At 38.3% G+C, this 24,544-nt stretch overlaps 1 protein-coding gene across 1 annotated transcript; it reads right to left on the minus strand.

The window, feature by feature from the left end:
* Positions 1-1,846: 1,846 nt before the first annotated feature.
* On the minus strand, positions 1,847-22,426 carry LOC139708953 (extracellular serine proteinase-like). The gene is made up of 8 exons (XM_071620922.1): positions 22,313-22,426; positions 10,470-10,607; positions 9,255-9,384; positions 8,313-8,428; positions 7,105-7,246; positions 4,027-4,211; positions 2,395-2,566; positions 1,847-1,986 (listed from the first exon to the last, which is right to left on the minus strand). The coding sequence occupies exons 1-8, from the start codon at positions 22,424-22,426 to the stop codon at positions 1,847-1,849; spliced, it is 1,137 nt and encodes a 378-aa protein (XP_071477023.1).
* Positions 22,427-24,544: the final 2,118 nt, after the last annotated feature.

Raw genomic sequence — 24,544 nt, forward strand, 5'->3', positions numbered from 1 at the left:
TAGCAAATATCATCGATCCTTTCTCATCCACCAAACATTTTCCATGACAACAGTGGTACATTAGTGTACATTGAACAGCGTGCATACACATAAGTACAGCATTGAGTAGTGCATATAACAATAGTAGAATAATATGTCCGAAAAAAGGAGAAAAGAAATGAAAAGCCGGGACAAAAAAATGAGATGCCAATAAAGAAGATGAGAATGAGCTCGTGAGCTAAATCAGTTACAGTGAGTTACATTTCAGCAAATGAGGTCGAGTGAGTTAACTTGCTATCAATGCTCTTCCAGGCCCTTTCACAAGGAAATAATTGTGACTTACGTTGAAGCCTTCTTGACCCTAGGATATTGTCTCTGAAAAAAATATGTTCTCCATCCCCTCAATCCGGTTATACCCGATTGATGCTATGTTCTTTCACAATTTTCCAGAAAAGAAAATCCGCAAATAATGGAAGGCTGGCCGTCTCATCGGCTGGTAACAATGTTTTCTAGCTGGTGACATTACTTTTCTAGGCATGTAATCCTAGACTCTCGAATAAGCTTCTTAGATCCTACGTCTGTCCCATTTTCTAGAGATTTTGAAGACCCGTCTCAAAACTCTCCTTTTTATTCAGTAATAAAATCTATCATTAATCTCTGGAAATTGTTATTCTCATTAGTCATTGCACATGTTAAAACAGGGGATAATTACATTCAAAGCGAATTTAAAGTTGCATTTCAGTCTCCAAAAGCTTAATAGCATCGATGTTCTCGAAATTAGATTATTATGCTTTTCATCCCCCCCCCCCGCGCTTATACCCTATTGAAGCTTTACTTTATTCTTCCAGTCTTTCAAGGAAAGATCATCTGGATAAGCTGAAAAGATAATAATGAAAGGAGGGCCGTCTTATCGGCTGGTAACAATGTTTTCCAGCTGGTGACAATACTTTTCCGAAATGTGATCCTAGACTCTCGAATAAGCTTCCAAGATTCATAAGTCTTTCCAATTTTCTAGAGATTTTGAAAACACATCTCAAAACTCTTTTTAACACTTTTTATTCAGTAATATCATAATATAGGCCTATTATTACAATCGCTGGATTATGTCATTCTCATTACGTATTAGACGAGTTAAATCAGAGGATAATAAGATTCAATTCAAAGTCACATTTGCTAATTATAGGTTGTTGTTGTTGCTGTTTTTCGAATACGGTCATATAATATATAGTACCTCCCTCTTCTATGCCTCTCTATTTTATCCTCTTAGAAAGTCCCTCTTTTGAAGAGCTAGGTGGCTATCACCCCATTCTGTATAATTATGTGGGATTACAGGAGGTGCCTGTTCACAGAAATGATCAAGATTTCACCTACGATGATATGAGGTACTGTTCACTCATAAGCTCCGCTCCATTTCCATGAAACAAACGTATTCCGGCACTTCAATATTTGGATGGGGCAGGGGATCCCTGCTTGCATGATTTCTTTGGTACGGTCTATATATTTTTGTGAACAATGATGCATCTAAATATCTGTTTCAAAACTTGTAATCGTTTCGGGGATGTTCACTTCAATGAAAAATAAAGCCGACAGGGGTCTTCTAGCGCAGTGCAGTAGAGCATAATTATGTTTATACCTGCTGCGGTATGGATTATGAAATGATGCAAAGCGCTGTGAAATAACTTAACTGTTGTAATGATATGTAAAGCGTTGTACAAATGTAATTATTGTATTGTATTGTATTGTATTGTATCGTGTTGTATTGTATTGTATTGCATTGTATTGGTTTATTTCCCTTTCGAGCGTCTTGTCCAGTTGGTCAAATTTGGGGAAGGAGGGATGGGGAGGGGAATGGGGGCTTGTCCGGGAGTTAAGGGATGTAGAGCATCCTGTTCGGCGACTCTCTGCCCGGATCCTCCACCACCTGTTTGGTAGAATCGTAGAGCAGCTTATTCTTGATGTCTGTGGGTGTCAGACTGTTGTCGTTACCGAGCATGATGGCGGCCGCACCTGTGCGTCAAGAAAGGATAGGGTTACCTGGGTATGTCTGACACGAGCTGGATGATAACTCACATGAAATAATGAAACACATCCAAATAAAAACTGTGATTTTATAACCACCGGCCATCAACTCTGCGCAGTCATTGTGAAGTTCTTATAAGAATTTATATACCTTTTTACCAGAATGTGATATGGACTTGTTACTTGACTATCTTGTGTCTGGAGTCCCGAGCCCATTTGTTTGTTTGACATTAATATGTAGATATAAGCGCCAGAAATACAGCTTATGAAAGATCATCTTTTGTCTACTTTGCCAGATTTCCCAGATTTCACAATTTGGATCATCTAAAAGTTGAACGAAATACGAGAACATTACATCTGAAGATGAATTTCCCAGTTAAAGGCTATTTCTCGTACCTGTTACGTGCGGAGTAGCCATTGAGGTGCCACTTATAGTTCGTGTCTCCTCCTCTCCTCCGATCCACGCGCTTGGTATGTCGACGCCAGGAGCGAAAATATCCACGCATGACCCGGTATTCGAGAAGGACGCCCTCTTGTCATTGATGTCCGTAGCGCCAACCGTAATTGTCTGCAGAAAGATAATGATGATGAGAATTTTCTTCTGATTTCAGTAATTGTAAAATGAATTCTTCACGTTATCCAATCAGGGCAGAGTTATGACGAATTGACCTTGTCAAAGGCAAGGATTACAGTTTGACCAACTCAGGTCTGGTTTTATTTTTGTTTTATGTATAATATGCCAGGCAGTGTAAAACTTGTCTTTCAGGAAATTTTGTGACTGTGACTACTTGTACCATTTTGGGGGAAAAAGAAAGAGGGAAAAAAGAAAGAGCGTGAGTCTTCATAATTCACTTTGTCACCCTTTTTTGTGTGCAGTGTGGAATATAAAAGAAAAACAGATGATTAGTTTAGCTCTTGTGATAATGCGAACATGAATTAGAGTGGAGTTTGCCTAAAGAAATATCAGTAGGCCTACTTCGTAGTTCCAATTCGACATCATGGGGTGGCAGTCATTGATATTGGTGATGGCTCTGCTGTAACCAAACCACCATACATATAATGATCAGAAACGAAGTCATGTACTCGTAATGAATACATTGCAATCATGTCAGCCTTACTGACTGCTTATTCCTCATTACTTATGTATTACTATAGTTGCATATGAACTGTTATCATTCAAGTTGATACTAATATAAAAAAGTGCTGTCATCATATCATCATTATACAAACTATGATTCTCTCCACATATTTATAATTTCTGCCAAGTTTGGTTAAAATCCAGGTATAAAGTTTCAAGAAGATTATAGAAGATTAGCTGTGGGTCCACTCCACACTGTCAGCCGCCCCGCCTCCACGGGTTACCACCATCATTTTTACAAGCTATCATCACTCTCTCCATCTATGGTACATGTACAAGGGAGGTGAGTCTCCCTGTGAATTCAAGATTGGTCAAAGTCCAGCCATCAGTTTTAGAGTCGAGGAAAATTTCAATAAAACAAACAAACAAGCAAACAAACAGGAACGAAACAGAACACAAGTTTAAAGGTCTTGTTTACCTTTGGGAGTAGTGATTAAAAATGTTCAAGATAATACACTTGATGCATATGTGTCGATTTGTTGCATCACAAAACACCCTACCTTATGAGATTTTCGCAATAAAGTCGAAGATATAAGGAGATATCAGTATTTTCCTCAATAAACCATAACTGTAGACGGTTTTGTCTGGAAACATTTTTTATTATAACTATTGCTCACATTTTGCTTATTCAACATAATACTTAACATCAATTATACGGGTTCAAATTTTTACAGTGTTTGTTTCTATCCCTAACTCACATTTTAGAATTATTTAATAGCACTAATGCAGCTTTTTTTTTGTAAAGTAAGGCGTACGCAGTACGTCGGACGCTGGACAATGGAGATCGTATTATTTCCCTTGAGCTATTCAACTCACGAGAGCTAAAAACAACAACAACAACAACGAACATAACAAAACAAAACGAGGTAAAACAAAACAGGTTTTCCAACCTCCGACACTCTGCTGGGCGAAGTGTAGCAGGCGTCCATATCCCAGTTGCCTGCGGCAACAACGGCGGTGATACCACTATTGATAAGTCCCCGCACAGCATCGTCGAAGGCCAGGTTGGGATATCCCCCGATCGACATAGATGCCACAGCCGGTCTTACTCCTTGGTTGGCGACGAAGTCGATCCCTGGTGAAAATGAACAAAATGCGGACACGATATACGATTAAATAAGACCATAGAGGCACGATATTCATTTTGATTTGTTGTTGTTGTTGTTGTTGTTGATGCTGCTGCTGCTGCTGTTTGTTGTTGTTTGTTCTTTCTAAACCTTATAGCGCGATATTCGGCCTATCTCTTGATATTTTAAACTAATTGGTGACGGTATTCGTAAGATTGGTTGATGTAAACAAGACCACGCTGGGTTGTGCTTCACTCAGAGCTGGGTACAATAGCCATGTAAGAGTAAAACAAGAAAATGACAGATTCAGATATTTTGAAAGTCGACCTCATTTCATTCAAGATATCCTTCACACAAAACATCTTAGAGCTCACATGCATATTAAAACTATGACTCCGAGCGAGTGCCGAGGCAGCAAATAAAACATGTTATACTATGCCAGTAGTTTTCCTTTTCTCCTAAATCTAATGAAGCTACCGAAATATAAATTTCTTCAATCGCGCACAGACGATCGGCAATAGGATTTAACACGCAGTGCGATGGGACTAGAATAACCAAAGCACACGTGACTCATTTCAGCGCTTCCTATTGGCTACATTCTTGAACCCATTTTATAATACCATTTATACTACAAAGACTTTACAACTACGTGTTCTACTACGGGTACTACTGCTCCAATACTAAAAATCATAACATAATAATGCTTTTCAAAACGAAGGTAGCGGTAGTAGTAGTAGTAATAGTACATGATAATAATAATAATAACAATAACAATAATAGTAATAATAACACTAATAATATTAATAACAATTAATAATATTTGTTATTATAGGTTTTTCCGGCCAATTTCGCACTTTTGTCAGTCCAATTCCTAATTGCTGCATTCAATTTAGCAAAATTTAGCGTAGATGACATGTTTGGTGTTTCAGTTAATGATCTTTTTATTCAAATTCATTTTTGAGCATTCAAATTACCTTTAGCCTCATTCTAATTAACACTTTTTCAATTGAAATTCGTAAAACAAGCACCATTCCGTTATTCGTTCATTCAATTTAGAATGTTATAGTCACGTGATCACGGACATGCTGCACTCGTTCATTCAAAATAATTTTTGGGCATCCAATTTAACATCTTTTGCAGTCAATTTAGCACATATCTTTTATGCTTTGGTTCTTTCTTCGTTTTTTTTTTTCCAACATAGTTATTGTTTTGCAAGCGTCATTACATTTCACATTTTCGTATACATTTCAGAGATTTTGGCATCAGTTTTTCTTTCTCTTCGATGCACTTATTGAGTCTTCCAGTCCGAAGATCAAGTGCATGTGGCCACAACCTATCTGGCCATTGAGCGCTTTATTCCGAGTGTGCCGGCCAGTTCTAGGAAGTCAGGTTATGATCATCTAATGTTTCTATAATTCTTTTTCTGTCTCCTTGAGAAATACGTCTGTATCTACCTAGCCTTGTGCTGGCATGACTGTAAGAAGATGAAGTTAATCTGTAGTATTGGTATTACATGTATAGGCCTTAAATGACACGTATGAAAGAAAATGGGCGTTACAGAACAACAAACTCGAGTTATATAGGGTCAAAATATGATACTTTTACTGCTTAACAGTGCGTGGATGAAACAAAAAGTCACATAGAAATACGCGTTTAAATGTTCTCACCTTTTCAAGAAAGAAACATGACATTAATTTGACTGAACATGTTTGGAATTTGACTGCCCATACGCGAAATTGAATGACTTAAATACCCTTTTCGGCCAGTGCTGGCGAATTTAAATTACTGAAGAGCACGTGCCAATTTGAATGCCCGTTTTACGAATTCGAAAGGCACATGTGCAAATCTCATTGATCGAAATGTTAAATTGAACGAACAACTTGCAGTTTTGAATGACAGAATGTGCAGTGACGAGGATTTTCGCTAAATTGAATGAACCTTCTATCAAATGGACTGACAAAAGTGCGAAATTGTCCGGGAAAGCCTATAATTGTTATTATCATTATTATTATTATTATTATTATTATTATTATTAGTATTAGTATTACTATTATTATTGTTATTATTATCACTATCGATCTAGAAACTCTACATTTAGTGTGGTATTGTCCGGAAGACCAATATTGTGTGGTGATTGTTAAAGACATCTTTTTGTGTTTTTGCTACGTGTGAAGTGGAACACAAAAGGTGAATCATATGAAACTGCAGGTGTCATTTTATCTATAGATTGGAGTAAGCTTGTTTTTGTTTGTATGTTTTTTGATTTATTCTTCCCTCTCTCTCTCTTTCTCTATCTCTCTATTTAATGGAGATAATTTGCGATCTGATTGCAGAAAGCTGAATTGGCTCATGTCATTTTAAGGTATGAAGTCGTGCTTTTTTGTTTTTGTTTTATTCTGTGGTTTTATCTATTTTATTTTTTCATTGAAAATTTGGCTATGGGAGGTCGACGACGAGGTCGCGGATGTGCCCGCTGTCGGGACGGCTATCGGAGAGGAAAGGGAGAAAGGACTTTGGAATGCCTACACTATTTGTTGTGTTGTTTTTTGTTGTTATTGCTCTTTCTCGGGGTTAGGTACACCTCACACAGTGTAATTTTTATCTTTATCGTTAGAGTCAACATTTTTTGTTGGCCACTAACGCATTAAAATGCACTTATGGCATTCCTTTGTAAACAACATGGATTTAGCTTCTTCTTTTTTTTTTTGATAAAAATGTATATCTATCAATTTTCCATCTTTTTTTGTCTCACGCTTTGAGAAATGCTAAATAAATTACTACACCATTTGGGGAAAATGACTTGAACTCTATACTTTTCATCTGCTTTTTCTTGATTTTTTTTAAAAGATAACAATATTGATAACATTTTGAAGGTTTCTAGAAGAAAGCATTATTATTTACCTGCAATCACCTGTGAAAAGGATCCAGAACCGTGGCAGTTAAGCACACGGACGCCATAGATCTTGGCCCCCCGGGCCACGCCATACACATCACTGCCAACAGTTCCCGCGCAGTGTGTTCCATGACCGTGACAGTCGATGCCCTATCAACATTAATATTACATTAATATATTAATATACACGCATTCTCGTATTTTTTGTTTAATTGCACTGAAATCATCATCTTGTAGGTACAAAGTCTTAAGGTACAAAGTCTTACGAACTTTGTAATTTATAATAAACTCGAAATGTAACTCATGATAAATCATCTCATCCCGATGGAATCTCGTTCCTTGTTTTAGTTTTTTTTATACCACATTTCAGGACTTTTTACGATAGGTACCGAACGTCGCCTCTCCAGTTTTAATACCATTGTTTTCCCCAGAAGGCCCAGTAATCATTATTGCCCAACAAATTAGCAGGTATCAATCTTCAAACAAGAGTCAAACGGGACATCATATGTACAACATTGCACCTTCAAGGATGTTCCTTCTCAATTTGCACTGGCAAGTATACGTCCTTAAAGATCACTTGGTTACTTCGGTTAAAATGCTCCATCCAAGAGGTCAGCTGCTCTTCTTGTATTTGTCTAGTTTTCATGAGTTCAAACTGTTTAAAGCTATAACCCGAGGATATGGAGAGATGAACAAATCCGCTGACATGGTATTAGTACGTCCTTGCTGCTTAATTCCGATTTTGAACCGATCGGCTTTGTATGAAGTAGCACGTAATACACGGACCAAGGTCCGTTGCACTTAATACCTATGACAATTTGTATGAATTGGGTGATAATACGCCTGAAAGCTCGGATTACATGGCTTTAGGTCGTTTGAAAAGAAAGTGTGTCTCGTAGACGCCGCGTCTATCACTAGTAATTCCTTTAAATCGGGTGAATTAAAGGGAGAGGTTTAGGCGCGTGATGGTTATAATTATCACCTACACAGGATACTTTATTATGATATTGCAATGGATGGGGATTTGGAGTAGTTACCTCTGTGATGGATTTCATAAAACGCGGTATACTCTACCCTACAGTCATCGCAAAGGAGGCAACAATGAACAGAAAACTTTTGCAATGTTCCGCGGTTTTCCTGAAAGGTTGAATTAGATAAATAAAACTCCCACGAGTTAAATTCTATGGTACATTTCTCTGAGCAAAGGGTTACTCACATAAGCATCTCGATCTCCAATCGCGTCGAACGCCACAGAAGCCCGTCCTGCGAAATACTTGCTTTCCGGGTAGATTCCTGTATCTATGACATACACGTTGACGCCACCGCCGTTGCCTTGATTAAACGGAAATTGAAACCATGTAATTAATCTATGATTAAGAACCTTTTTTTTTAACTTCTCAGTTAGGTTCACTAAGATTCATTATCTGCAGACTATACACTATTACAGCTGCGAACTGCGAGCATAGAACAGTGTACCGGAATGGAGTACGTGTCGGAATTCGTGAAGCTATCTTTGATATTTCTACATAATCAACAATCAATCAACATCCATCCATGCATCATGCATGTATGCATCCATGCATCCATGCATCCAACCATCAATCAAAAATCAAAAATCAATAATCAATCAATCAATCAATCAATCAATCAATCAATCAATCAATCAATCAATCAATCGATCGATCGATCGATCAATCGATTTTCATTTCCATTAGCATTGTTGTTATAATTATGATAGTCTCTATTCATCTATCTCTGTATTTAGGCCTATTTCTCTGCCTAAATCTTCCTCCTTTTCTTTCAGTATTTTTTGATTGTATGACTATTATTTTGCTCATTTGCATCATTGTATTTCGGCGCATATCAGAGACTTTAAATTTATGGGGGGGGGGATTTTTAGAGGACCATTAGATCAGCTAATCTAATCTGCAATTATTTTTCTTCAATACTAACTGTTTCAAGGGTGGCATCAGCTTGTTTAGAACAAGAATATTATGATAATATAGGGTCGAGTTAGAGTTTGCATGAAAGTGTACATTTTGTTTTTGTTTTTGTTTTTTGTTTTTTTGTTTTTCAAAAGGTGATAGGATGCAAGCTAATTAGACAGCACCATCGCTGTCAACATCAACACTTCAGCTTGTCCGGGGTCTTGCAATACCTTGAAAGTTAGCCTCCCCATCCAAGGGCAGATTTCGCTGATCGACGCGATCGAGACCCCACGATGCCTGGGCGAATGTGCGGGCGATTCCGTCTTCGGCAACGTACTTAACGGCTTTCATGGCACGGACCTACAGGAGGTCGTTGAAATAGAAATACACGATTAAGGGCAACAAAAAGGCAATCTGTCCTAGAAATCAACCAAAATCGGCTTTCCTTATACAGAAGGGCCGATGTCTTCCATCCAAGACACTTCCCGTCAGACACTGGTTTTACTAATTCAAGGAAAACTTAAGCAGGCCACACCCGATATAGTCCTCGGGAACGACAGTTTTCTTTCGTTATATCGACATTTCCATATATCCGAACAAATTAAATGTGTAAAGATTATCTAGATGATAAGTTTGGGTCCTGAATTTTACTTTGTTGTATTCGAAACTTTGTTATAATCGTGTCCGTTAAAACGGGAGTGCACTGTAGTTGGTGCTCTGGCTAAGAAGAAGCTTACAATTGGATCATCAGCACCGTCTGATCGACTTGGATACTGTCACGATGTTTGCAATTTTATTATGGTCTTTTTTTTTATGTCACTTTCTACTGTTGGACCGATTGTTTTTTGGTTACACTTCGCCATTTTGTTTCTACATTCAGCGCCTTATGGTGAAGCTTAACATTGATTGGTTGAGAGTTCTTGCAACATCAAAATTATCTATGACAAACTCAACCACCACCTCATCAACAATGCAACAGTGACTGGATGGACAGCATTGTTTGTTTCCTTCTTTTTTGAATTTAAAATCGAGTCAGTATCATTTGCAGATAAAACAAAAGCCCAGCATTAGTGCTTCAAAACAGTTCTAAAATGTGAGTTAGGGATAGAAATAAAAAAAATTGAATCAGTAAAATCGATGTTAAGTATTGTTAAATGTACAAAATGTGAACAATAGTTATAGTAAAAGATAATGTTTCCAGACTAAACCGTCTACAGTTACGGTTTATTGAGAAAAATACAGATATCTCCTTATATTTTAGGCTTTATCGCGAAAATAGGATTTTTTGTGGTGGAACACACCTACACATATGCATTAAATGTCACATCTTGGAAAAAATTTAAATCACTGTTCCAAAAGGTAAACAAGATCTTCGATTATAATGTACTCTTCACACTTGAAGCAATGATGCACACAGTCAGCTCGTGCGTGTTTTTTTTTCTTACCTTTTCCAGTGCATGTGGAAGTAGTTTGATGGAAAGACCATTGATCACGGTGTACCTCCATTTAATCACAGCTTCTTTAAAGATACCGGATTTGTCCCCAACAATGGTGTTCTCGAATACCTGAAGATCATACTCTGGCTGAAAAGTAAAGGCGAGAGTTTCAAAACAAAGGTTCAGCTGTTAGCATTATTATCATTATCAGGGGAGGATCTCAGGAATTTTGTAAAGAGGGGGCACCTTTACAAACTTAAGGGGAGGAGCATGCCCCCCCCCCTATTTTTTTTTCTTTTGTTTTAACAAAAAAGTAAAGGGGGGCGCTCGCCCGGTGCGCCCCCGCCTGGATCGGCCACTGGTCGTATCTATCAATGACAGTAATCAGAGAGATGATTGTAGTCTTACTTGTACTTGCGTGTATTGATTGCCTCTCAAGAGCAAGCAATATTTTCACAGATGACCCTGCCACTATCACTATCCTCATATTGTCACGATACCGTTTTTTACTTGGGTGAGAAGGAGAAACATCTTGAACTGAGAAAAAAAAGTGGTAGTTTGAAGATGATGAACTGGGAGGAACCAAGACACACAAACACCTGTAGCTCAGATCCTTATGAACGGAAACCACTACAGCCACTGAGAAATGTGGATTGAGTGAAAGCACCAACATTAGTAGAACACATCAGTAAAAGTTTAAGGAAAATCGGACAGTTGATGCAAAAGATAAGAATTTTTAAAGTTTTTGTGTTGGAACTGCTAGATGAGGAGACTACTTGAGTTTATGACATCATGTGTGGACAACAATACAAAGAAAATATATCCTAAAGAAAATTAAACATGATTTCACTTTTCTAGCATGATAAAAGAACACTTAACTAACCGCTTTCGGAAAGCAGGGGGAATAAATACCATAAAATATGTCAGAATCAAGTTGATGGAATGTGTAATTTTCATGAAAAAAAATGATTTTTGTGTAATTTCCTGTCTATTTTCTTTGATTAATGTTGTCCACACATGACGGCATGAACTCTAGTAGTCTCTTCATCCAGCGGTTCCAACAAAAAACTTTAAGAATTCATAACTTTTGCATCGATTGTCCGATTTTCCTCAAACTTTCACTGATGTGTTCTACTTATGTTGCTGCTTTCACTCAAACCGCATTGCTCTTTGGGTTTTGGTTTCCCCTAGTGTACCAATGAGATTCAAGTCATCATTTTTTGAGACAGGGATAGTTTTAGAATTACATGATAATTTCTACTGTGCATATGAAGAGTTTGTTGCAAAAACCGATAAGTCCATATTTGCCAAATGGAGATATTTGCGATTAAAGGTCAAGAAAAATAAAGAGAATAATAAGAAAATTTTTGCTTCTTTTGACCATAACTTTAAAAATATACCTTTATATGTAGTGACCAATATATCATTTAAAAGGTATTATTTTTGTACTTTATGACAAAGATCGTACTTCAAAATCTTCAAAAATGGACTTATCGGTTTTTGCAAACAAACCCTTCATATAATGTAAAAATCTACAAACTAATATCCCTCTGCCAGAAACAAGCCACATCAAGTTTCTATAGGAAGAAATCATGAGCAGGCATTATAGGACAGAAACCAATCTACACAAGACTTAATTCCCAACCCGGGAGTATCCACCATTTTTCACTGTTAAATTGAGTCAAACCTTGATTTGTTTTCATGTGACGCTATTATAAAGAAATGAATGTTTATTAATGAGCAACAGAAGTAAAATAAGAGCTTGAACCCCCCCCCCCACACACACACACACATTCACCTCTGAAAGACTAGGCAATGAGAATAGAATGTAATTGTCTTGTGTAGGGATAACCCCACTGTAGCCAGCAGAGTCTACCTAATGACGTCCTCATTAATTTTAAGCCCAGGGCCCCGTTTTATCAATAGATATAATCGATTATAGATTCCTTACCACACAGGTTGCCATACACTTACAACAGAAATCAACTATAACATAATCAATTATAACTCTTCATAAAACAGGGCCCAGGGCCTCGTTTTATCAAAAGATATAATCGATTATAAATTTCTCTACCACACAGGCTGCCCTACACTTACGACAGAAATCAACTATAACATAATCAATTATAGCTCTTCATGAAACAGGGCCCAGGGCCCCGTTTTATCAAAAACATATAATCGATTTTAAATTTCTTTACCACACATTCTGCCTTAGACTTGAAACAGAAATCAACTGTATAATCAATTATAACTCTTCATAAAACAGGGCCCAGGACTTCTACTCCCTGAAAATGCACAACTGCTAGAAGAGCACGCGGTATTCGTGATAAGAGCTTGAAACATTGTACTTGTATACGTATCTTCCTTCAACTCCATAATCCATGACAATAATGTGTGTAGTTGAAACTTTACCACGCTTGATGCTTTGTATCTGATATAGATTTTGCCCAACTCATGGCTAAAGTTAGTCTGGTTTGCAGAACCTTTGCTGAAGGACAAAACCACCTTAAACTATACTAGTTTTCGACGGTGACGTCAATATCCTGTGAATAGTACGGGCGTCTAGGGTGAAGTATCCTGAATAGCTGACTCCGAAACTATATAGTGGGCATCGGTGCAGACTTTCTCTGGGTCTGTACCAATTTTTTCAGACACTCGCCAGTACTACTAGAAAACTGACCTTTTTACACTCGTATTTCTTGACTTTCCAAACCACATGTACGCTGTGTCCTGTACACGTCAGCACTTGATTACCTCGTTTCTGATTGGTCAGTGAGGGTCGGACTTCGTCTCCGTCGCTTAGCCCAGGATTATTTTTTCGTTCTGTTTACACTCACTTGCTTGGCACCGCAATTGCGGTGCTAGCATCGCAATTGCGGTGCTAACCCCTGCTATTTTGCAGGGCCAGATAGTACCGTACTATCGGTGGGGCTAGCCCACTTTGGCAAAAACGAGTGTAAACAGAAAGTGGGCTAAGGATAGTCCCGTACCAACGGTGGGGCTAAGGCCCCCCCTTAGCCCCACCGTTGGTCCGGGGCTAAGCAAAATTTTACAAGTGTAAAAAGCCCTATTGTCACTGTTTATCAATAGCACACTCAAACAAACGAATCTTAATGCCTACACAGGGAATAAAACAAAAAACAATTCACCCTATCATTACCTATCCGAGGAGCTAGGTTATGTTTTTACCAACATTCGTTTCTTTGTTTGCGTGTCAGTAATAATATCATATTTGGATTAGATTTTCAGGCTATGTACACATAAGGCGTGGTAACAAAAAAGAGGTGATATGTTTTTAGCGGTGATCCAGATCATGATCCATTTTTTAATGATGATGACGATGAGTTGTTGTTGTTGTGGATGATGATGATGATGCACGATCCTTCATCTAGCGTTAGAGACCACATGCCCCTGGCAAAGTTTGAGCTCTCTAAATGCTTCTTAAAACCACTCTACCGTCTTCATGTAACGAGAAATCCGTCATTTTTGTTGCACAGGCGGATTTGCCTACTTGCTTTTGTTTTTTATTTTGATGTGATTGGTTTTTTATTTGATTTGATTTATTTCTGCGTTCAATCAGATAAAATTTGAATACAAATTCCAAAAGTACAAAGACAAAGAATAGCAAGTGCAGTGAAATAAATCGATAACAGTACACAAATAGATACACATAGGTGATTGCATTGAGTAGTGTACATACACAAAAACATAAAATAAAATGTACAGTATTTTTCAGTAAATGACAGAGATCATTGAGTGCAGGAGACTACCATCGTAAGCGATTTAGCTTGAAATGGATGGGGGCCTCATTTTTGTTTTTGACTGTCCCAAACACACTGCATTCACGGATATTGGTGTCTATCCTTAAGTACAGGGCACTGACAAAGACGTTGACATTCTGATTAAATAATAATGATAATGAGAATAATAATAATGAGAATAATAATAACAATATTAATGATAATGACAATAACAATAATAATAATGATAATTCGTTTATGATAATGATAATAATAATAATAATAACAAATGGATGCAAATCTTCGCAAAAAATAACGGTGACAATGTATTCATTTTAAGCCCTAACCTTATGAGAGAGACAGATAAAAAAGGTTTTCTACCAAACAACTATAGTTGTTTTGTGTTTCCCTTTTCTTGTCGTATAGTACAGTGCTGCATAAATGATGCACATTGTCTCGTGCTCTATTCTTCCGCTGGGTCTATGGCCTCAAAATGTATCCTAGGTCAGATAATGTGATAATTATGATGTGTAACACGCTTTATTTCATGATTCTTGATGTATTAACGATTCACCACTTCCCTGTATTTGCTGGGTTTAGGCTGGTACTTGAAATCAAAATAGAGGTCACAAATGAACCGCACACTGTTCTGGCAGTAAACCTTCCCGAAATCCGTCTGCGTATTACTCAGTATAGGCCTTAAGATTCAGTGACACCACGGATTTGACTTATCCCGGATGCTCTGCATCGCGAACTGAATGAAATCAATAAACATAAACTATAGATAGTATAGGCTATGTCTTAAAGCGTGATTATTCTCCTCGAAATTCAGTGTAAGCTGCTAAAAGAAGAAAAGAAGATTACTGTGTATTCATTGCACAATTAAGAAGATAGACTTCTTCCAAATTGTGGTGAATGCTGCTGTGCTCTCCTTCATCCTTATCTCTATAGCTACGACATGGGCTTTCACACTTGAAAAAAGGACAACTTAAATCATCGATCTCTTCATAATTTACCGAATTAACGTATAGGCTTACGAATTGTTCGTGACTGGTGCCGCCGAACACCGGCAGTCTTCTCATACAAATAAATGTACGCCCTCACGATTCAGTGGATTCCACTACAGGTAGCCCATACACAAATAATCCTATTTCGGATTTGCCAGTCCAATAAGACCTGCTTCGGCGTCTTTTGTCGAGCGTCAAAGCCAGTATAAGACTCTCTCGCCGTAATGCATGTACGAAATTTTCAAAGCGCAGACAATCCTATCTATTGAACCGATCATTAACCCTATTAAGCCCAAGCTATTTTGACCCCTCACAGGCCCAAGGGGGGGGGGCACATTGTGCCCCCCCCCCCTGTATAACTTTTTTTATTATTTGACGTATCATCGTCATATTTGGCACATGGGTAGAGTAATTCATACTCTACATGACCGTGTATTTGAATTTTCACAAGGTCACCCATGGAGGGCGCTATTTACCAAAATACAAAGAAATACACAAGAAATATGCTGATGATTTTTCTGTATAATTTCTTTATCCCCATTATATATGTCTTATTATAGACCAATCATTTTCATATTTGCCACAAATGATAAGCAAGTGGAATTTTACTATTTGTTATGGTTGAAATTTCTCAAGGTCACCACATGGGGGCGCTATTCATATCAACATAGTGATACATTATGAGACCTGAGATGAAAGTGTTTGGGATGGGTACATTTATAGTTATGACATTTCATATTCGCATAACACTGGAATTTTGAGATTGCAATTGATAATACGATAAACTAATCATATAAGAGGCATAACTTGGGTGAAGGAATCAAAACAACTCAAAATAAAAGGGCAATCTATAGAAAATATTATTGTTTTTCAATTATCTCTATTATATCTATTGTTTTATGCCTTTGTCACATAAAAACAAAGAAAATAATAAGAAAAACATTACAGGACCATAATTACTTCAAATTTTGCTCCTTCAACAAGTTTCAGTCAAGAACCACCCATTTCATACACTGTAATGCTGCTAAATGAAATGGGAACAGAAAAAAGATGCAAAATCTGACTGACATGGTTGTTAGTTTATGGTTGCCATGGCAACCAGCAACATCAAATATCGCTAAATTATATATCAAAATGTTTGCAATAAGATTTTAGGAAAAGTCACCAAATTTGGTTGAAATCGGATCAAGGGCGAAGGAGTGGCAAATGAAAATCTGGTAGGGGGGCACAATGTGCCCCCCCCCCCCTTGGGCTTTATAGGGTTAAGGGTGGGACGATAAGCCGGCAGGACAGGGGACACCGAACGATTCTAGCTTTCTTGCTGGTGCAAATACTGAAGCCGTCAAAGCTTTAGTGATTTCATAAAACCTTCATATCCATACTCCTCTCGGTTAAACAGTGTGTCAGATGGGTGGAGAAGAGGTTTTCTTTTGTGTGTTTTGTTTCTGACATTCATCTCCTTACAAAATCCACCCTGTTCATCTCCATCTACTATCAGGGGTGTCGATTCGTCGGGAAAGGGGGAAGATGTGGAGGGGTACCCCCCCCCCCACACACACACACACACACACACACAAACACATGAGGGAGATTTTGCATTTTCAGACCTGAACTTTTAGCAATCTGGTACACACTTTTTTTTTTTTTCAAAACAGTAAGAACTAGAAATGTCGCAAAGGCGACTGGTATGCCTCCGCCATAATGCATGATTCTCCCAATAGGTCTATAGTACATGTGGACAATGTGTGAAAACACATTTTCACAAAATTGGCAAAATATTAAAATGACAAGTTTGTCACAAATGTGTTGAATGTTCACCTTCCTTGACCTAGGTTTAATTTGATAAATAGGAGAGCATGTATTTGTTGATTAAGGACTTTAACTTGACTTTGACCCATTCATAAGTTTATGCATTGAGTAATTTTCAAGGTATGGAGAAAAAGTGCAATTTCTGTATTGAAAAGTACATTGTTACCATTTTCATCTGGCCTTTGACCCTAAAATTCATAGGATAATCACTGTCAGGCAGAACATGCATAAATATAAATGTAGTAAGTTTCAAGATAATTTGAGCCACTTCCGAGATATGGAGGAAAAAGTTAGTTCAGCACTTTCCCTTGATCTTTGACCTTTTGACCTCTGAGGCAAAAAAAAGGAAAAGAAAAGAAAGTTTCCAGAGAATATCTATAAGGTTAAACATGCATACACCAAGTGTAAAAAAAAATAATACACATACATGCCAAGTTTCATTAGGATACCTCAAAAGGTTTTCTAGTTACGCTGTTCACAAAATTCATTACGGACGGACGGACGGACGGGAGGACGGGAGGACGGGAGGACGGAAGGACGGGCAACCCGAAAACATAATGCTTCCGGCGCCACTTCGTGGCAGAGGCATAAAAATACATAATGTTCACAGATATGTGAATGACTCTCTAAATCGCGGTATCTCAGCTCTTAACGGGGACGGGGAGGGGAGGGTGTGAGAGGGTATATCCCTCTCACACACCTTCTGCTATAATTGAGATAGACCGATGCACACTTTTGTGTTATAAAGCTGTATGTACAAATGTACTAAATCTATGGAGGGAAACCAAGGGGGGGGGTAATTGAAAGGAGATATCCCCTCCCATTTCACCTTTGCATTTTTTAACTGAAGTGACAGATCTGGTGCACACTTATGATGAAATATTTGGAATTATTACCCATACGAGGTAGTTTTGCGGGGCAACTGCAGTTAGTATTTTACTCGGTCGTCGAGGTCAGCGGGCGATATTAGTGCGTATCACCCTCCATCCGGGTCTCGCCATTTATTTTACATGTAAACATTGCGGTCAATCACAAAGGAGAGACATTTACAAATAAATCTGCGACACACGCATCGCTCGCGGAGAGGTTTCGCGATGAAGGGCAAATTCCCATACCTTAGCACGTAAAAAACGAGGACGGTCGCTGTGACTGTGTGAGCGCGCGGCGTAACTGATTGTGCATGGGGTTGTGTGCAAGCATGTGGGTGTAAGCGCATTGGTGTAGGGTTCGACCTGACGCCGAGTGGATTTTGTTACCGTAAATCGGGAAGTTTACATTGTAATGTAACTGTTCGAAGATGCCTGAAATGCCTGAAAATGGGTAATAATAATAATAATAATATGGACTGTCCTTTCGGGGATACGACATTTATTGCCCTCAGCAGAATAGTATTGCCCTCGTCTTCGACTCGCGCAATACAATTCTAGTTCGGGCAATAAATGTCGCATCCCCCTCAAGGGCAGTCCATATTATATTAATATCTGTCAATCTAAAAGTGTCTTAAGTCTATGGGAAGAGGACCAAACTGGGAAGGATATGGAAGGGGATATTCCCCTACCACGCGAGGGAGATTTTGCATTTTCACAATTGAAATTCAGCAGTCATCTGCACGCTTTGGGTAAAATATTTGGACAGTTTTCTATAAAAAAAGAGAAAATTTTCCAACATCTCGGGAATTATGGGGGAGGGGGCAACCCCCCCCCCCCCCCGATCGACTATCCTTTACCCTTTTGTTTCATTTTTCTATCTAAGGGAAGGCTGGATAGCCACTGTTCACCTGCACTAAAGGCTGGTCTTTCATGGGGTCCAGTTGGACGTGAGGTGGGACTTTTTCAAGGGACATTTCATCTTGATATTATGTTGCTTCTTATGATAGAAGAAAAATCAGAGACGTAACTCTGTGAAATTCTGGGGGATAATATGGACACATGAAAAGTTATTCATTGTGAAAGTTTTCACATATCTAATAATTTCTCATAATTTCTGTAAAGATAGGACTTATCCACTAAGCATACGCAAAAATGTTTCACTCTTGTCACATACGAGGTACAGGTCTAGATCACTGTTTTTTTCTCTGTGATAAATGAAAGTTGACGAATTTCTGTGTACAAACCAGCTGAAGAACACACGTTGGTCATACAGAGTTGCCGATTTGTCTTAGACTCTAAACTCTGAAAGTTCATAAGTTTTTGTGCGTCTTATTTCTCCCCCCCCCCCCCCCCCAAAAAAAAAAAAAATACTGATCCACTTCTCTACATTTTCTGTTTTCAAAAAAAAAGGGAGGAAGAAAAGCAACATAGCATCCGAATGGAATTTGTGAGAAAGCAGGAGTCTTGGCAATTTCTATGCAATAAGCTACTGTGGTTCGGAGATGGCTCATGTGCACATGGGTACAAATGACCTTTTATTGTTCTCAGTTAGTTAGGCACTTCACTCGATTCAAAGCGACATATTGCATCAGTTTGCCCAACATAGCAATTTATGGAACTCGTATTCAAACAAAGAATGAACTTGTGTAGATCAAGTGACCAGAATGGTTCGTCAGTCACCGGGTCAGTCAACACTTTGGGAAGCATCCATTGCTGAATACCAGGCTTTCTGTCAGATGGATGTACTGGCAGGCACCATTGATAAGGATTACACGAATAATTCTTGCATTAACTTAGTGCATTCAAAAACCAACTTGTTTCTCAGTACAAATTATTTTTTTTTCTGCTCATCATGCGCAAACTAGAACCCCGAACTGGCTTAAGTATAAGCCTTCACACGGGTCTATTCAATTCTTGTTTAAACACGGAGGCCAAACTACTTTAAGACGCGAAAGCCCCGGGAGTTAAGAAGTGCAATGTGTACCTTCCTGGAAAAAGAAAAAGAAAAACATGGCCAACACTGCACTTTGCACATTCTGGTTGACAAAACAGTAGATGAGGTCCCACTATAAATGTGAGCCAACACATAAATGATTGCGAACACACCCTAAACACACATAGTCCATGGGCCAAGACCCGAAAAATGGGTTGTTGGTACCATCTGAGGTGGCACAACCTTTTTGGTGTCATTTTGTTTGTCGGGCATAGATATGCTTATCAAGCTATGATAGCATTTCCAAATGAGTAGCTTAGTCATAATAAATGAATTTTTAACCAATTTGGTCTCGTATTTATATCCCTATACTTCTGAATCGAAACTAAACCGCTATACAAAGAAGAGCACTGCCTTCTGTATGTCCACAGGTGTTCTGTTGTAAACGCGGTGCGCTTAGTCTTTATTCAAGGCAGCGAAGGGAATATCCAAAGGGTTATGATGTCCACAGCTGTCACGCGATGCGCTTAGTTCTTTATCTAGACCAATGTACCGTTATCATATCTAAAGTTCCTCATAAAAGGGATTATCTTTACTGTTTTTATACTACCCTATCAACAAATGCATCAGTTTTAAACAAAAATCACTCTGTTCATTTACAATATCATTCATTGTGATGTATCGTAGTGTACCGGTACATTGTTTTTGCATTATCTTATATTGTCGGAGGGAAATAAAGCGACATGGGCGTGGTATCAGCGTTTTCACCGTAGCGTTTTCACCGGAAAATGATAAATGATTGAAAAATACGGTAAAATTCACTAGGAATTGCTATTGTTGTTGTTGTTGTTTTTAGATAAAAGGATATACACTGTATCATACGCTTTGGATATTCCCTTCGCCGTCTAGAATAAAGACTAAGCGCTGTGGACATCATAACCTTTGGATATTCCCTTCGCTGCCTTGAATAAAGACTAAGCGCACCGCGTTTACAATAGAACACCTGTGAACATACATGTTCGTAACATACATTTAAAAAAAAAGATAAATAAAATGAATATATTTGGATTTGGATTATATCGGAATATTGTTCTCCACACGCTCAGGCATGACGGTCGCCACCAGCTTTCTCGAGTTACCTAGGGCGCACGCCTGAGAAGCCTGCGAAACGCACTTCGCCTGGTTGGTAAGACAGAACCGAGGGTGGCAACGTGGCCGTTTTGACTGAGCGAGGAAAACAATAAAATTTTTATAATTAAAATAAAAATATGGTTGGAAACAAAACAAATATGGATATTATGATAGAATTTGAATTTGTTAAGAAATATTAATAATTAATCTATAGGGAAATATATATATTATATAGTCTGGCAAAAATAGTCAAAATTATGACTGATTGCCATTAAACCTAAAACAACAACAACAGCAACATACCATAGAGCTGCATTTTACAGCTCTATGGAACATACAGAAGACAGTGCTCTTCTTTGTATGGCGGTTAGTTTCGATTCAGAAGTATAGGGATATAACAATGAGACCAAATTGGTTAAAAATTCATTTACTATGACTAAGCTACTCATTTGGAAATGTTATCATAACTTGATAAGCATATCTATGCCCGACACACAAAATTACACCAAAAAGGTTTTGCCACCTCAGATGGTACCAATATCTGGCCTGGCCCATGGACTAACAGGCGCAAGCACCGGTTTAGATATTCGAACAGCACGGGCGATACAAGACATTGCAACTTATGAGATTATGATTCCAACTTACTGAGTAATCGGTTGGGGTTTTTCTTTCATTCATGTATTTATAAGGCAATGAAATCATTTGACCAAACACACACACACACACACACACACACACACACTGAAATAGTTGCAGTACCAGAAACGGACGAGATACATGTTTGGAAAAAGCATGTTTTTAAACTGTGTCCATGATTTAAATCGACGAAAGTTAATCAATAATGGCGCTTAAAAGAAACAAACACATATATCATACAAAAACAACATTAAAACACACACACACACAGACACACACATGAGAACATCGTTCATAGAAAAGAAGTGGGGGGAGCCATGAATTATGGGTAGAATGTCTTTAACTATGTAAACACTATTTCATTTCGGCATTTCTGCCAGGTTTAATTCTCTGCAGAAAACATCATGAGCACCAAATTTGTTGTCTTGTGTTTCTGCTCCAAAGGTAATCCTAAAAAATATCAAATACTGCAGGATCGAAAACGAGGGAGGTAAAGTTATGAACTAAGAAGTACCTGTACATGTTCAGTGGTTGGTATGCTTAGCATACAAGAAGGTGTTGACTTTCAGTTTGGATTGGGAGCTAGTAAAAGAGCTGCGGTCGATCTTTGGACTACGTTCATAAACATAACCCAAACTCCACTTCGTGCTACCGTGTGTCCGGATGCAAATAGCGAACAGCGTAGTCAGTATGATAAGCATAGTGTGTACCATTAATGTGAACTTACATTGAGTACCACGATGTAGTGATGTTTAATGGCTTCTGCTGTCGTATCCAGAGTGGCGTTGTAAGCGTAAGAAGTCGCCAGGAGGGCGATGAAGTAGACGAAAATCCTTGTCATTCTTAAAATCGTCTTCTCTCTTACTGCTTGGAACCTGTTACACGCAAGAGCGATTCACAACGAAATGAACTCCAAGTTTTGTGTTGACCAGTAACCATTGTCATGTTGAAGAGATCTAATGCGCACGCACGGCGCTCTTTGATGCATGTCCACAGAGATTTTTTTGATAATCATACTCACTGGTGGACACTGCATGGGTCAGTGGTCAGTCTCTGAGCACAGAGAGGGTCGTCATGCCTGGTGCCTGGCGGTAAACAGTGAAGCAGCTAGCTCACGCTATTGTTGACCTACAATCGCTCATGGACACTTTGCTTTGTTCATTGTCTGTTTCTTTGTCTTTTTTCTTTCTTTTTTTTCCCCTTCTGGTTGTAGAGCGTACTAAGGGGAATCTGAATAAAACACCGGATTTCTTAAATTGTACTGTTAATGTGAAAGGGGAAAGCAATGTATGATACGATTTTGATTTTTAAAATATCAATGTCAATCGCCTGCATGATGTATGGCACTCAGCTGCATGGCGTACTGTGAATTTGATCCCAAACAACCTATCAGCCTGACGCATGCAGTCCAATCTATATGTACCTCTGAGTTGAGGCAATGGATTGTTCAAAATAAAAAAGAACCGAAACTGATTGAAGACAAGACATTTTTTTTTTCATCGACTTACTGTTATCCCCACTCCCCCCCCGCCCCCCCCCCCCTTTGTAGGTCGCCATAGATATTAGAATAATTTGATTTGTAAATGAAAAAAAAATAACACGATTGCAGAATTCAGTTTGTCTAGTTAATGCGATGTGAGAAACATATTTAGAGGTATGATATACTATCTGCAGATGAAACCAAAACCCAGCTTAGTGCTTTGAAATAGTTCTAGAATAGGAGTTAGTGATAGAAACGACCACTGTAAAGATTTGAATTCGTATAACCGATGTTAAGTATATTATATGTGAATGATAGTTATAATAAAAATGTTCCCAGACTAAACTGTCAACAGTTATGGTTTCTTGAGAAAAACACTGATATCTCCTTACATTTTAGGCTTTGATTATTGTAGATTATACATCAAAGTCTCCATCTCAATGATTGGATGCTCATCAATGTCACTTGAACTTTATTTGTCCTTTTTTATCGTTTTGTTTTTGAATAGCTGTCCAATATTTTCTTAACTTAATCCTTTACTCTCAACAATTCACAGTTTGCAGAATAGGATTCCCTTTTAACCCCGGCAGTAAAACGAATACCGGTACTCAAAAGCGATCTACAATAGATTCTCTTGCACAACAGTAAACAATCGTGATTTTTTTTATAAGGTTGTATACTTTATATAAATATAATCAACATTCCGTATCTATATTTTGACATATCTTTGTCTCTTATTAATGCGCTTATAGAAACGCATATTAAGCATGATATCTTCAAGAGATAACTAGCAATCAGATCATAAGTTGTTGATACGTGATGCAGATTACAAATGCCATATAGTACTTGACATTTTCAACATTTCTAATTCCCACCAGGCTCTCCCGAAAGTCTATCAACACTTCAAAAACGTATCCAAACAAATTCACAGCATGGCTCAAGAGGAGCTTGTGCAGCTTGTGTTATGAATGTACTTGCACTTACCACAAGGGGGCGGACTCGCACTATTTGCTTCAGAGTTAGATTAACCACGATGGCGCATAGGATCCTTCGGCGATGTAACACATGTAGCAAGCTTGCAGGGAATAGATAACGAGCTCATTTTACAAATCAACTAGAAACACGCACGCGTGCGTGCACACATATACGCACACGCACACACACACACACACACACACACACACACACACGCACACACACACACACACACACACACGCACACACACACAAAAGAAACACAGCATACACAAAACCATATGACATAATAATAAAATCTTTCATAGGCTACTTATTTGCATACTTATTATCACAGTATGTACAAAGACATTATGTCAACTGGATTCTTAACAATCAAACCTCTAATAAAACTAGAATTTCCCGAAACATTATAGATGATGACTGGCGGGGGAGGGAACATACCGAATGTTCCACCCGAAGGGTTTGAAATGCTATTGAGGGAGGTTATAAGTCCCGAGACGA

This window comes from Diadema antillarum, unplaced genomic scaffold (genome assembly GCF_040938485.1).
Source record: "Diadema antillarum isolate AM-2024a unplaced genomic scaffold, OU_Dant_1.0 seq00001391_RagTag, whole genome shotgun sequence".
In the NCBI taxonomy this organism is placed as follows: Eukaryota; Metazoa; Echinodermata; class Echinoidea; order Diadematoida; family Diadematidae; genus Diadema; species Diadema antillarum.

Coding starts and splice junctions, on each gene's coding strand:
- LOC139708953 (XM_071620922.1), bottom strand. CDS start 22,426: ATGACAAGGATTTTCGTCTACTTCATCGCCCTCCTGGCGACTTCTTAC. Junction 9,385..10,469: donor TTCCACATGCACTGGAAAAG/GTAAGAAAAAAA, acceptor GACCTCCTGTAG/GTCCGTGCCATGAAAGCCGT. Junction 2,567..4,026: donor CGCCCAGCAGAGTGTCGGAG/GTTGGAAAACCT, acceptor ATCTTTCTGCAG/ACAATTACGGTTGGCGCTAC.